Source organism: Colletotrichum spaethianum (assembly GCF_022836535.1).
Source record: "Colletotrichum spaethianum MAFF 239500 DNA, contig07, whole genome shotgun sequence".
NCBI classification, from domain to species: domain Eukaryota; kingdom Fungi; phylum Ascomycota; class Sordariomycetes; order Glomerellales; family Glomerellaceae; genus Colletotrichum; species Colletotrichum spaethianum.
In genome coordinates this window covers 740,426-756,008 of record NW_026054777.1, presented here as the reverse complement: position 1 = coordinate 756,008, position 15,583 = coordinate 740,426, and the positions used below count along the sequence as shown (strand labels likewise).

Sequence of the window (15,583 nt, the reverse complement as noted above, 5' to 3'; positions counted from 1 at the left end):
TCCTTTGGGCTTCTTCGGGTGGGCGACGTTGCAGTGAACGCCAACGATGGGATTTTTCTTCTTCTTCTTCCTGCACGGGTTGCTTTTTTCTGCACTCGCCGTTTTCCCCCCTTTGGCATGGGCGGGTGGGCAGTCAAGGCCAAGAAGGTGCCACGATGGGCGGAAGGTTTATTATGTATTAGTGAGTGGGTAGGCGAATACTCAGATGGTGGGGGGTAATTGGTACAATGCTCCGAATGAGGCGATGGATGCTACCCTCAATCTTCCCCTGACCTAGGAACCTGCTAGGCTCGGCTGAGCTGCGGTGGGATTGGGCGTGGGAGTGTTGGTGGTGGTGGTGGTGATCGGCCGGCGGGCGAGGGTGTGGTTTTCTGGCGATGGGAAACGGGGCCTGCCTGGGTGTGTCAGCGGCGGCAGTGGTGGTGGTGGTGTTGTCGGTGGAGGACGCTCCAGGGTGGAAGAAGCAATAGTGTATTATTAGACCGGAGCGTAGTATTCGGTTGTGTAAGAGGGGATGGATGCGGTGGATGATGGATGATGCATGCGCACGCAGTCGTTCGTTCGGGAGCTGGCGCCGTGTGCCGGGGGCCGTTGGTTGCTGAAGCACGAGCAGTCAGAGAGGACGGATTGTCGATGCTGCTTTCATGGGCGAGCCGCGCAGCGCCTTGAAACACACGTGGAGAGAAGGGCACGAGGCAGAAGGGAAGGGAAAAGAAGCGGGATGGAAGAGTTAGAACTGGGGCCGGGGACGGTCGAGGTAAGGTACGGTCAAGGTCAAGGCACCTTGTGTGTTGTTCCCTAATGATGGGAGCGCCGGGGGGTCGGAAGCACGACGATGGGCAGGACCAGGGCCAGGGCCAGGAACAGGAACAGGAACAGGACCGAGATCAGGAACGGGACAGGGGGGAGTTCGGTGGATGGAGTGGCTGTCGAGATGGAGATGTGGGATTGCTATGACAATGGACGGCAGCTGCTAGTGTACCAGAGATCAGAGTCGGAGTGTACGAAATGCCGAATGTCTGCTTGGTCGTCGTTTACTGCGGCCGCCATGCGAGTTGAATGAGGTGGATGATGACAATGCCAGGCCGTCGTCTGTGTGTCTTCTGCACATGTCACTGCTGTCTGCAGCGAAGGGTGATAAGACGTAGCGTCTTGGACCGTGTCTGACCTGTCATGTCTGGCTGTCTCTATCAGGTAAGGTAGCCTGCAGGCCAGCAACGGTGCCGACTAGAGGCGACGGGATGGAACTCAATGTTGCTGCAGCACGTAAGACACGCAGAGGGCATTCCAGGCAGGGCAGGCAGGCAAGCAAGCAGACAGACAGACAGTCAGTCACAGAGGCAGATAGATACGCATTGCAGGTATTTGAATGGGCTCGCTTTCGATGCCCCCCTCATGATCTCATGCATTGCAGTGCCTGTCCCTGTCGTGTTCGGCCCCGAGAGAAGAGAAACACCAGACGAGACGATAATAACAACAATAACAACATGCAAGGGAAAATGGGCCACACAGGGAAGCACGGACAACAATATCAGCGGGAGGTACCTGTGTATACTACACTAGGTACGAGGTACGAGGCACGGAGGATAGATCCAGTCGCGGGCCTACCAGTTGATTCACTGACGTGGCGACGAGAGACCATAGACCAGAGACCTCCGAGGAATGGAAAGGTTGTCCTCCATCTCCATATCCGGCATCTGCTCCCCTCGCGGACCTACTCTGTATTTGTAGTCCACCATGTGCTACATACCTACCCACAGTGAGGTACCATACATGGCAGGTACCTGTACGATGTAGTCCCCTCTCGACGAGACCACTGTTCCTTCCTCCACTGCCCAAATTTCGACGTGCAACCTGCCTGCCTGGCCCCCGACTCGTCTGTCCTTGGCCCCTTCCCTCTCTCTCTCGCCCACTCTCCCGGGTGGCCGCGGTACGTACCCGTAACGGAGTCACCAGCCGGAGCTGGTGAACAGGGACAGACGACGGAGAGAACGAACGCATTGAAGCTTCTTCACTGGTTCCATGGACTTCAGAGGGTCCATCCGGTCCTACCTAGTCAGCAACGGCCCCCCTTCCCCCCCCCCCCCCCCCCCCCCCCCATAAGCTCCCTCGGGCCTCGAGACGTGTGGCCGCGACCCTGCAACCTTGTCATGTCTTGCTTCTTGCTTCTTGCCTGCTGCCTGTTGCATGTCGAATATCGAGGAAATTGCTGCAGTACGTACTTGAAATTAGGACACGCTGGAGCGGATGGAGCAGCTGGAGCCCCTAAGGCCCCTAGAGCACTTGGTTTAGAGTATGCGTACAGTACATACGTACCTACCATAGTACATAGTACTGCAAAGATAACCCCTTAGGGATGGTGCCAAGGACATGGAAAGGGTCCTCACTTGCCCAAAGAGAACACAGTGACCCACCACGTCTGCAGGGTTCCCCCCCTTTTCCTGCCAGCAGGCTTTTCCTTTCTATTCTGTTCTGTTTTCTTTTTTTTCGTACCTTATTTCATTTTGCGAGTCTACTGTACATTGTACCTTTCTTTTTCACGCTGCTTCTCGGCCAGAAGAATAACCGCTTTCTTCACTCCGCTTTCCACCATCACCGATCTGGTCCGTCCGCAACATGGCCAATCCACGGGCTGACCCACTGACAGACCGATATTGGACGGCCTAAGCCAATTGCTGCTGGCTACCATTGTGACATGCTGGCAATCTGACAACCTGTGGCACCCACTCGCTGAGCACCGGCCACGACAAAGAGCAAAGGGGGGGAAGGGGAGAGAGAGAGGCGGGTGGCCTCGCAAGACACGAGATATCAGATACGCCAGACGCCAGACAGACACCGGCGACGGTAGCCCTTTCCCGCCTTTGACTAGCGCCCCCTTTTTTTTTCCTTTTGTTGACAGGCCACACCCCTTGACGAGTGCTCACGCAAAGAATAGGGAAAAGGGGGACAAGAGGAGACAGGGCTGCAGGGGCAATGCAAGATGCAGCCATTTCACCAGGCACCGTGGTAAAGCTCTTGTCCCAAAGCAGAAGCAGGCTCCAACGCACCCCCAGAAGATTGGCCGGGTTTCCTTCGAGGTTGTCGAGGGTGTCACCGGCTGCGCAGGGGAACAGAGGGCGAAAGGGGACATGGTTGCGCCGCGATTAGTGTATGCTCGCTCGTCTCCGTCAATGTTTGTCTGTCATTAAAGACCATCAACCGCCTTTGGGCCGCTTAGTCGTCGTTGGTTGTTCCGTCCGCCAATCCGTCCTCTCCGGGGCTTGCCCCTTGGCGGTCCCACAAGTCCGACAACAATCCCAACCTCGAGCAACCAAGATGCCGTCACCATTTACTGGTTTCTAGAAGAATGGCACGAACGAAAGAGACAACTTCACCATCTGTCAGGCCATCTTACACGATGCAACGCCGGGCGGGCAATAGCTACCCTTACCTCACCTACGGAGGCGCAACACCCAGCACCACCAGCAAAGGTCGTCGATGGGCACGCACACTACGAATACACGACACCATGTACTTGTGCCATATGTACGACTGCCAGCGGCACGCCAATCCACCGAGTGCACCAATCGCGACACTATTCCGGTCATCTGTCCTACTCTCTTACACGAGACCTCGGCCACGACCTCCCTCCCAGTCAGCGGCCGGAAGGCATATCCCGTCCATTGTCCCGTCTTATCGCGCGCTTTTAATGTCGCGGACTCTTTGCTTCTCTCCCCGTCGATGCATGCTCCATGCACAGGGCTCCATGCTCGCACTTCTCGGCTTTCCTCTGAGCCTCCGGGACTCTGTGCGTCCTTCCTGTCATGACCCGTTCACGCGCGCTTTCTGGATGCGCCCACACTTGGAAGCGCCTGCATGCAGGCACCCATGGTTTCCCCTGAATTGATGCAGACACCAGCTTTTTAGCATCAAGAGGTCCGTGCCATTCGTAGGTGGATTACGCCACCTCTTCCTCGTCGCCCATTCGCCTACCTCGACACCCTCTCGCCGTCCCACGGGCGCTCGCCACTGGCACCAACCGACCTCCGCCCTCCGGCCTTTGTCCGCAGTCCAATGCCTGCAGAACCGTGCCGATGGCCAACCGCCGTCCTGCAAGCCTGGCGGAGGCAGTGTCACCCGGGGTATTACAGGACGACGGCATGGGGCCCCGTCTGTGTGTTGGGGCCCTGCGAGCGCTGCATTTTCACTGCTTACTGTCCGAGGACCTGGCGCCTGGCCATGACACGACGCCAATGACGGCCGGCACGCTTCGGTACCAAGCAGCCAAGGGAACAACGGCGCTCTGCGACCCCCTTCGAGGAATGATTTCCATGTCAGACGACGCATCCACCTTGAGAGAAGGGCAGACCGACTGACAACGGGGCTGCAGGCTCGCCCCCCAAACCAAGAGAGAGGGATAGAGAGATCAGGGCGAGTACCGGTAGAGCTCCATCTGCCGTCTTCCCCAGAAATAGGACCAGATAGCCATCCGCCCTGCCAACGTTCCTGGACCCCCAATTGCCGAACTCTTAACGAGCGGCGGTTGATTGTCCGTGGTCGGATTAGCGACACACTCTAGCGCTTTGAGAGCAGGACTGATCGTTGCTGACCTTCTTGACCAGGAACTCGAATGGCCTCTCATCACAAGCCCTACCAGTCGCCTTGTTCAACAGCCTGTGATGAGTCGTGAAACTTCACGCTACGGGCTACCCTGCAAAACACCATCCTCGTTAGAGTGCTGAGGCTTTGCGAAAACCTCTCGGCCTCGGGCGTTCCAGCTGGGACACCACTACATCCCCCCTCCCCAGCACGAGAGTCTTTCGGCCAGTCCCAGCGGCGTTCCAAATGCCCTGCCTGCAATTTGCTTGCGGGGTGTTGGACTGGACGTCTTCACCATCACTGACCAACAGTTCCCCGTTCCAGTCCAGGAAAGGCGGGCTCGGCCCCTATTCCCATCCTCTAACCAAGTCTGCCGTTGAGCGACTCAATCTCCAACGCCGGCGGCCCCTCATTCCATCTCATTTTTGCGCTAAACCGACAAAACCTAAAACACACCGACAGATCTTCCATGTCGTCAACCCTCCCGCCGTCGTTCCACCGAAAGTTCCTTGGTCTAACCCTTCCGCCTAGACGTCAACTCTTCAAGACAACGTGACAAAGCGTATCCCGGTGACACTCCACAGCTAGCATGACGAACAGTCCTGCGGATCCCTCATTCACCTCTGGCTCTTGGGCGCCGGCCCGGCAATGCGAGTTCGCGAAAGGCCCTCCGAAGCCCTATCTTGGCGTATCAACTTTTTGACTACAGCATCAAGTAATCTGGCTTTGCTCGTCGTCTCTGGCCAGCGCCGGCCGGTTTACTCGCTGTTTGTGCGTCGACCGCTACGCTTCGTCTGAGAATAACGAGCCCATGGTCTTCCGCGCCATGGGTTCGTACCAAGTAACGTCGTTTCGATCTCCCAATTTTGGCAATCCTTCGAGGGTGAACCGGGTCCGTCGATCAGCAGATCACCAGCCCCAGTAACCATCGCTTGAAGATGCCCATCTGCATCGTATGCGAAGCGAGCCGTCGCTTCTCCAAACTGTCTCGGCGACTCGCCTCCTCGTATCATCCCGAAACGACACTGCGCGCTGGTATCGCCGTCTAAGTATCTGATCTTCGCACGTCCAAGGGCCGTCAATGCAAGGACCATCCCGACCCCGGTTCCAAGCCCGACCACGAGACGGTTTCTATTCACCCGCTAGGTAGTTAATGCGCGAATGACTCTCTAGCCTGCATGTCAAACATTGCAATCATAGTGATTACCGACGGCCGGAATTCTAAAACTTTTATCCTGCATCCAATTTCCGCAGTTCCTGTGGGCGGTGAGGGTAGTCTCACTTCTTGCAGCGCCACCAAAGCCCGGTTGGCTTCTCCCAATGCCATGCAGCATCTCATTAAGGGTCTGCTTGCACTACCAACGCACAATGGATGCATCGAGAAAAAAAACTGCATCGTTGGCACTGCGGCCCTCTCGCCCGATTACGGCTCCCGGTGGTACCTTTCAGGTGGGCTTCCGCGTGGAGAGGTGTCACTGCATATGGATCCGACGGGTCCTTGCGTTGCACGTAAGCTGTTAAATTTGGCGAGGTATGAGCAAAACAATATCGCTCGACACGTTATGTCGAAGCTATTTCATCATTGATTTCAAACGTTCCCGTCATCCGCGGGAGAACGGCCGAGCTGTCCGCGGGAGGTGGCGCACACCGGTGATGTTTATCATGATGTATCGATGCTGCAAGATGTCCATGGCAAGGTTTAGTTATCGCAATGGCAGCCTCTTCAAGGTCTTCAATGGGACGGCATGTCTCCCCGTGGCGTCGGTTAGACGGCGCCATGTCTCTGGTAGGCATCTCGTGGGGCCGACCACGAGGGGCGGCGCCTCAGTCGTCAGTTGGGGCAAACAGTTCGCGCGCGTGCATGTGACGAAGAGTGCTGTGTCTGCTGGATGTAGACAACTAGGTACCGCGTGGCTGTCAGCCTACTCTCCGCTAACCGACTGCCTCGGGCCCTTGCAGAGGTTCTGAGAACATTTGAGCCTGCGCATCAAGTGTATCTTGCTCGTTGATATTGGGCCTTCCTGATTTCGCAGATGTGGTTTACTCAGCGATCAAGTATGGCTTGCTGTGGTGACTGAGGCGGACTCTTCTCGTCAGCGCCATGCGTTCTTTGTCCCAGTGACGTGCTCGTGCCTCAAATACCTTTTGAGGATCGGGACATTGCCATCGAGACAAACTGGCTCTTCCATGCAACTCCCGGTACAGGCCAAAGCCACGTCTTGTCTAATTATTTCTCCATGGGTGCCGAGATCATGAGCAACTCAAGGTGCCCCGAGTTACGTATCAAGCGATCTCAAAAGTTGAGCACTAGAACATGTTACCCGGTCAGAGCAGCTTGTGTCACTTTTGAAGCATGATGGCGCATTTGAGGTCCAAGTCCTCGTCCCGACTTGATCAGATTATATCTTGAGTTGTGGCCCAGATAGTCAAATATCGCGGCGAGGCTGAACATTCGGAGGAGCCAGCCACGGCTGGATCACCCCAACGCATATCCGTCTCGTTTGATTCTCACATCTGGATACTCGCTAACATGATGGCTTTAGTTGGGGCCGGTAGAAACCCTTCCAAGGTGAGTTACGTGCTGGTTGTCAAGACATCACGATCTTTCCATTTCGAGGCTTAGATGTCGGTGTTTAGTTACCATGGCCTGTGTAACCCTTCAAGGCTGACGATGGGACAGGATGAGAGAAAGACAATAGTGTCACAAGAAAAGCTCACTCTCGAATCCATTGCCTTGTGCCAGCCTTCGCAGCCTTCGAAAAGCTTAGATTGCCATGCGGTAGCATCTACCAGGATCTGTCTGCTAAAACTCCAGAGCACGTTCATGACTGAAAGGCGGCTTGCTATTGGAGCCACTTGGAAAATGCAAAATGTGACGAAACAAAACTGCAGGCTGCCAACCATACTACTCCGCAGCGGTCAACAGCCTGATGTGAGTCCCTTGGCTACGCATGGCATAAACACAACAACGAATGGTTGTCGACGCCAGATACCAGGCTGCGTGGGTGCGCGTAGACGATTTGACCAAGGTCAGGCCGGACGACCACGTCAGCGCCCCCAAATCATTGCATCTCCTCTCCTCCCTCGACGCGGTCTACTTCTCCGAGAACCTCGCCCGTAAGGATCGCGCGTACAGCATCAAGCCATGGCACGAACTCCGGCTCGGCTGTATTTCGCCTATGGCAGCAACCTCTGGCTTCAGCAGATGGCCAACAAATGCCCCAGCAGTCGCTACGTCGGACGAGCAGTCTTGCCCGATCACTTCTGGCATATCAACGAACGGGGGTTCGCCAACGTCGTCCCTCGTAGCGGCTTCAACGTTCACGGCCTGGTCTACCAAGTGAACGCCGAGGACGAGGCCCGACTGGACCGGTGCGAGGGCGCCCGCAGCGGCGTCTGTTCAAAGACGTACAAGACTGTTATTCTTCATCTGGCCTTCGCGGAGTTTCAAATACCCACCCGAAAGATGGCCGAAGGCGGCGTGGCCCGGTCTCACGGCGCAGCGGAACGGTGGCTCGGGCCGGGTGACCCTCGTGAGCACGAAGCATATCTCCAGGCCGACGTCTTGGTCTACCTCAGTGAAGCCTGTACTCGTTGGGGGGATCCGAATCCCGAATACATCAGTCGCATGAATCGTGGCATCAGAGATGCTGTCGCCCTGCGCGTGCCCGTTGACTTTTACGAGAACGCGGTGAGGCCTTCGATCCCGCCCTCCCGTATCCGCCACGGAACCTCTCGCTCGCCACGCCGCGACAGTGGCTTCTCTCGCTACCATGGGCGTCACTATAGGAGGCCCTGGAGCCCAGAAGTCTACAATCGTAGGACGTTCCGCAGAGACGCGTCGCCATATCGGGACTCGTGGCAGGCTAGAGCACGTTCCTACATGTCATCAAGTGAATTTCCGTACGGGGCATCAAGAAACCATTCACGTTGGTGATTAAATGGTATAACATGGGGTTGGCTGCGCTTGGACTACTATTGGAAGCGACTGCATGTGGCTCGGGGAGGACACATGCTTTAATCCAAGGTCTGTCGCAGCGCATTATTAAAGGTATCCCAAATCGTTTGAAGACCAGTCTTCAAAACATGGCCGAGTCGGAAGCAAGACGCGGCAACTTGTTGTTCGTATTGGTATTCAATGTCAAGGCCAGGGAAAATATACAATTTTAAGACTCTCTGCGCTGTGGTGGCATTAGCATCAAGCATCTCCGTGTATACATTTGATGGTTTTGCATAGATAAAAGGCTCCATCTGATCTCCATCCCGGCCTTAAAGGCCGTCTTTTCCTTAGGCTACCGAATGCTCAAACGCCTCAACTCGGCTAAGAGAACATTAGGCTGCTCGAATCTTGGCTCAAACGCGTCTTTCTCTATCCCTAATCCTCACTCTACATATACACAGTTTCCTTCTGGGGAGCGTGAGTGCGCGTTCTCGCCACTGCTATAGAGAAACCCTTGCGCTTCTTGGTCTATGCAGAGGATGCGCTAAAAAAACCTTATAAGCAAGCCCTGACTTGATCTGGCTGTCATCAATGATCAACTCAAGGCCTTGGTGCTCTGCTGTCGTGTGAGAACCACGCTACTTTCTTTTTAAGGACCCTTCTCCCAGTTCTCAGCCGCTGCCTACGCTATTCTACTAGACAAACCAGCCGCAAGGAATCGGGTATTTAGATCCATATAGGAACCCCTGAATCATAGGCGTCAGGTGCAGAGGGGAAAAGAGGACCGCATAAGTCGCAGGCGTTAACGTCACCCTCTACAAATTAGGAAACCTATCAATATCTAGAGCCCATTCAAAGCCAGCGTCTTCGGCGGCAGAAGCCGTCACATCTTCGTTCTGCATGGAAGCTTGGAAGCTCGTGGTAGTAGGCGTAAGCTCCGTCTAGGGGTAGCTGCGCGACAAACTGTTGCGCAGTTTCGGCGTGTTACGGCAGGTATTACATGTCTCTACCCCCAGCGATTCTACGAATCGGGCATCACCCTAGACGATCTCACGCATATCCTAACGGAACTTCTCATGGTCAGCAATTACCTAGAATACTTGAATGCTGCAGGGGTTGGCTGAGATGAAAACGCGTGTAACGCGGAGATGGGCGCTGACGACATTGGCAACTCGCGTGGAGACAAGATGTAGTTTCTTGATGTTTGAGATTGGCAGGTAAGAGGACATTGCACCAGACAGTTCCGTAGGAAACTTAGCAATAGATTTGACGATGGGCGTTAAGCTCACCGGGGTCCAATCTGGCGGAGAGGATGCCATGAGAGAGAGGCAGCAGTACGATGTAATTAAGAAGACAGAAACTGTTGATGTTGTTGGACTGAGCCGTAACTTCTCCTTCCATGTACCCCTGCTTGGTGTGGTAGTTGCTGTAACCATAGGGGCATCAACGGAAAAATACCTGCAGCCTTGCCCATGTTGACTTGAAGTGTGCGTGGAGAGCAAACAGATTAGACTTGAGCTTTATTACTACTCTATAAAGACTTGAAAATACCGCATGAGCTTAATTGAACTTGGTCTTGGGAATCATTCCTCTGCTGTTGCTTGAGAAAAAATGAGTTCCGAAGGTCTTTAGCTGAGTCCTCATCTCCGACCCCCTGAACACTAGTTGCTTCCTTCAACTCTGTCCAGATCAATTAATTGGAGTTTCATTCATTTTCCTACGATCCTCTAGACTTAGTGCTCAGTAATTCTTTTCGCAAACGTTTCAGAAATGGTGCTGCTTGACTACCGTTATTTCCAGCCTTTAGCACGCATTTCGGCTTCGTTCTCAAATAGGAAGAAAAATGACCATTTTGCTGCTATTGAAGAAAAGCGTCTACCTCAGGGAATTCATGGGGGTGTTGGATCGACAGCCGACAAAGTTCGCTGCACTATCAAAAAAAATTCGATATCACGAGGAGTTCGCCAGGCATCCCGAGGTGACCCGGCTCTGGTACCAGGGGAATGGCAGAAATCTCACTAGAAGGCGCAACGCCATACTGAAATGCTTTCTGAAAATACCAAACCGTATCGTATTTGCTATCCTGACCTCGCAACTGATAACGCCTCTCGCGAGCTTGCCAATCAGTATACCGATATGCACTACCACGTCGGGCGCACCTGTGCTGTCGCTAGCTACACTCAGTTGTACCATGAATTCAGCCTCCTAACAGACGTCTCCATCGCAGAAGAAACCAAAGGAAAAAAATTCCAGTGACATTTTCAAGTAAATCATGGGGCACAATGTCAAATATGCAGTGATGAACGATTACAAACGAACGGTACATCTCAAGAGCCTAATAGCCAGGGCATTCCTCAGCTACAACACATTCATGCGTTCGTCGCTCAAGTTTGACCAAACTATTGGAGACAATATGGCGGATGAGCACTTCGTTCACTACTTTGACATCTAAGAAGATGGGCATATTAACACTAAGCGGTCCTCAAAACTCGGCTTGAGCCAAATCAACAACAAGCTTGCTGGCCTACTTTATACGCCACTGCTAAGAAACCCACCTAGCATAAAAAAGGACATACTTATTCTGACTACCGCTTAGGATAGTAACATTGACCGGTATGCGCGACTACAACGTCCTAAGTATGCTTCAAGCGAAATATCTGCCGTCATACACAGCGCTCAACACCACACCGCTTTTGCAAGGTGGCTAGATAACTACGGAGAGGATCTATATAACAAAGATAAGATTAAGTTATTCAGACAAGGTCATCAATATTCGCTTGATGTTATCAAGTAACCTACCGCGTATCACCCCTAAGACCAACAACAAAATATTACCTAAGATACTCTAGTAGGGAAAACGGGTTGCGCGCGTGGGAGCGCAACTAACCAATCCACACTAACCTAACATACCAGCCTTCGCCAGCGCACGTGAAGCGCGCTGTCGAGGAGGCAGAGGGAGGCAGGCGGCTTGGCCAGTGCTACTCTTACGCACGCTCTCGGGTGTAAAAGAGGGACCTAGCAGTCGAGAATGGGATTCTCAGGTCTAATAATCTTTAAAAGAATAAAATAAAGTCACTCCATAAGGCAAAATAAGACAAAGCAGTATGTGTGGCAGCAACTCATATATTCGTGCTGTAAGTTTACGACGATGAGTGATGATTCTCCTGATGAGCTTGCCCTGCTGGGCAGCTCCTAAGCTATCTAAAATACAAAGGAAAAAGGAAAAAGAATAGCCCGATCCGTGATCTCCTGAGGCTGTTATTCTTTAGTCTATCTATCTGACCCATGTGCATATCACCCCATTCCAGTAGCCACAATAGCCACACAAAGATACTCTAAGGGAGCTAGCATAGCGACGCCCCATCCTAAAGCATCAGTGTGCAGTTAGGTGCATCGCCGCCAATTACTACACTCTTAATTGACAAACTGCAGGTCCAGCCGCCTCGTTCGCAATAGGAGACAGCATGTCAGAGCTCAAACCCATACTACAGAAACAGCACTGAGAAGTGCGCGGTAGCTGCTGGCATCCACATGGCAGCATAGCATGCAGTCGCTATAAACGGCGTACCTATGGATAGTGACTGGAATAAAGGCTTCCTCCGGGCGGGAGAAGGAGCCATCTGGGGATGTAGAGATGCCCGAGGGGCTTGATCACGACGCCGTGAGAAAACCCGACACCTTGTACGGTTTCCAGGAGGATTTTGGGGTCGATGGGTTATTCAACGAACACATGCAGCAGTAGATGGCGGTGTGAGCCACCTACCTGAGCGCCACAGACGAGATCAAGCCTCGCTGTGGCATACTGGCCGGAGGAACGGAAGCGCGAGAGTGAAGAGACCGGACTGAAGAAGCAAGAATGGAGTCGTGCTATGACCCGTTAAGACGTTTAGGTGGGAAGAAGTGGAATCAAGTCCAAGTGAAAATAACAGGGGCACCATGTTATCAGAGACATGGAAGATGTCCGAACCAGTACCGAGCTACTCGTACAAGCCCCCATGACCCCTTCCCCCCGCCCCCTTGTTTCAACTACTTCTTAACCAGGATTACTATTTGATCTGTGCACTAGCTGTTTCGTTAGCTCCTAACTGAGCCTTCAAACTTCCACTCCATAACGCCAAAACCAACTGCTGAAAATGTGTGTCTGCGTATAGTACGGTCGTCAACCTTTTCTGGTCAATCGAGATATTCCGTAAGGAGTTCACTTCAGTCGTCGTTTCAAGCTCCAAATTCTATAGCAATTCATTTGATTTTGTCTTTCGCAAGAAATACGTGCTAAATTGTGGGAGTGTGCTTCCATGGGGGGCAAGTTATGGTTTAGGCTGATTGGGCCGCGTGACACATCACTTGCCATCCTGAGGCTTGGAAACGGGATGCATGATCTGAGAGTAACGTGGACTTGAAAAGAAAATCTCTCAGATCTTCCAAGATCCTAAGAGATTGCTGAAGTCTGCAAACTGTCTGCGTAGGCCTGCATGAGGGTATTTTCGCAGATATGACAGATCATGAGGAAGAGGCTCCTGCTGACTTTCATTGTATTGAGGAGTACGCGTAGGGAGGTGGCCGGCCTAGGGACGGCCAATTCAGCGCCAGCTCAAGCTCCATATTGATTGACCCAACAACGATTGTAGCGAAACATGGGATTAGGTGCATGTGGTGTCATTTCATAAAATGACTCAAACTCCAAAGAGGATTGTGAGAATACATAGGTATTTCTTGGGAAATGAACCATATCCTCTGACAGTCAATTTTTGACCGAAACAAAGTCTTGTTTGGATCACACCTGTTTCTCTTAATTGCTCGGCATAGCTATATGCCGGTTCTATAGGCCAGTTTCTGGCTTTGCCCATTTTAAAAGTCTGTTATTACTGAATAGCCTGCTTGGCCAGTCATACTTGAAACTTTTTAGAGGAGAAGAATGAATCAAAGAAGATGATAGTCCTTGGAAGCCAATACTGTTGCTAATAATAGGATCGGGGTGAAGCTGACTCTGACTAGTTGGTGAGACTACTAGCCTATAGCTTTGAACTGAGACATCAAACAAGTACCCTCCACATTGAACTAATAGCCTAAATCAACGGCGAAGGGAAATAATGTAGGGACAGGGGGCCATAGGCAACAATATAAGTCGTGACTGTCACTGGGCGGGAGTATCACGATGCAGAGATTACGGTTCAAGACCCCAAACGAGCTGGCCCGGCTGGGGCTGAAGGGGAATGTTATCGACGGGTGGCACCTGAATCTGTGGCATATGCGATCCTAGACTCAGTCGTCTCTCAATAGGACAAGGTGTAACAGAGGCTAGATATTTCTCAAAAGTTTGATGTACAAAAAGACGAGACCCATTCAGGAAGAACGACGGCTCCATAGCGAATGAATTCTATAGCCCATCCTCACGAGGCGACCAATGTCTATTTGCAGGTAAGGTCACCGGTAGCCTTGTCGAAAGAGCAACGTTTGCCGTCGTAGGCGTAGTACAGCTATTGCCAAAACGTGTTAGTAGGCCAATGTCTTGTGATTCACCAGACTGGGATCTGCTACTTACGTTGATGGCACCACCATCGCCGTCAGTGTAAAAGGCGTTAGCTGCGGTCATGTACATGCAGTCGTAGCTGTATAGCATGTTAGTTTGTTTCCAGTAGCAGATGGATATAATTGAGGAAACTTACCTGACGTGCAAAACATTAGAGCGTAGAGTAACACTGGCCTTACCATCGATGCCCTTGGGGTCCTTAACGCGGTAACCCTGGTTGTAGCAGATGGCGGCGGGGAACTTCTTAGGGTCGGGGTTGGTCTTGTACATCTGGGTTGCGGTCTTCTGAGTGAAGGCCTCGCGGGCGGCGGTCCAATCGACGACCGCACGAAGGGTATCGGTGATCAGGTTGACAGCAACCTCGGTAGCGACACTCATGGCTCCGGCGCCAAGGCCACTCACGACAGCGGTGACGCCGGCCTGGCGTTCGGCGAGAGGGGCGGCCTCGTCGGAGCGGGCGACGACAACGTTGTCTACCTTTGCACCAGCGAAGGTGACGGTCTCGACATTGACAGGGTTGGCCTCACGGGCGGAGATGTTACCCTGTGCCACGACAGGAACGGCTGCGCCATTGACTGCGAGCGCAGAAGCGAGAGAGACAGAGATAGCGGAGAAACGCATTTTGAAGTTTGAGTTGAGAGTGATTGAATAAAAAGATAGTTGAGTGACTGACTTGAGTCTTGAGGATGATTGAGCGAAGGGCTAAGTAAGTTGATGAAGTATGAGAGTGTGTTGACTGGAATAAAAACGTGAATTAGACGGGGAATCGGCCGACTTATATCTAAATTCTAGGATTCCATAGATTGTCGTTTTTGCAAGTTGTGATCCGTTTCGAAGCCCACATCAAACCTACAGCATCTAGCAACAATGTCATCGTCGACTCCAAAGTTTATTCTTGGGTCTTGGCCACTTCACGAGAAACTTACCGGTGACGGATTGATTGCAAAAGCGGATCGCTCACAAGGTACGAGTATTGGCAAACCGTGCATCGTGAAGCTCTTCAACACCAAGCCTCTCGCAAGCCATGCTCATGTTGATGAGACGGTCAGCTGTGCTCGGAGCATTTGGTCTATTTTGGGGCTAGATTGAGCACGAGGAACTCATTGGGGCAACACATAGTCCACTACGATTCGCCAGACGTCTTTGCTGGAAACGGGTTTGTATTCCAGGGGCGGATCCAGCCGAGTGGCTCAACTTGTTTCAAGGGCTTTAGCATGAGAGATATCGTAGTTGCTTTGACCGAACCCTCAGCTCGGGCGCAGAGCCCGAATAGGGCTGACATTCTAGAACCTGAGGTTTGGGAACGGCTCTGATTGGCTTCACATAGGACCTGATGGCTGTACCCTGAGAGGCTGGGTCTTATGTCAAAGTTGAGGAGCTGCGTCCCCCATTGTTTACTTGACCGGCCGGGTCGGCAAGGACAGACCCTCGCGGTGTTCTCTATTTGCGAGACAAACAGGAGAAGCATCTGACTCGCGCACAACTCCCATGGCTATTTCTCTCCAATGAAAGACGATCATGAGCTTGTTCAGTGG

At 52.7% G+C, this 15,583-nt stretch overlaps 1 protein-coding gene across 1 annotated transcript; it reads right to left on the bottom strand.

Annotated features, from left to right (window-relative positions):
• Positions 1-13,926: 13,926 nt before the first annotated feature.
• Positions 13,927-14,669, bottom strand: ColSpa_03634 (uncharacterized protein; the record flags this gene model as incomplete). The annotated part of the gene is made up of 3 exons (XM_049269846.1): positions 13,927-13,995; positions 14,061-14,127; positions 14,185-14,669. The coding sequence occupies 3 exons, from the start codon at positions 14,667-14,669 to the stop codon at positions 13,927-13,929; spliced, it is 621 nt and encodes a 206-aa protein (XP_049125803.1).
• Between the last annotated feature and the right edge of the window lie 914 nt (positions 14,670-15,583).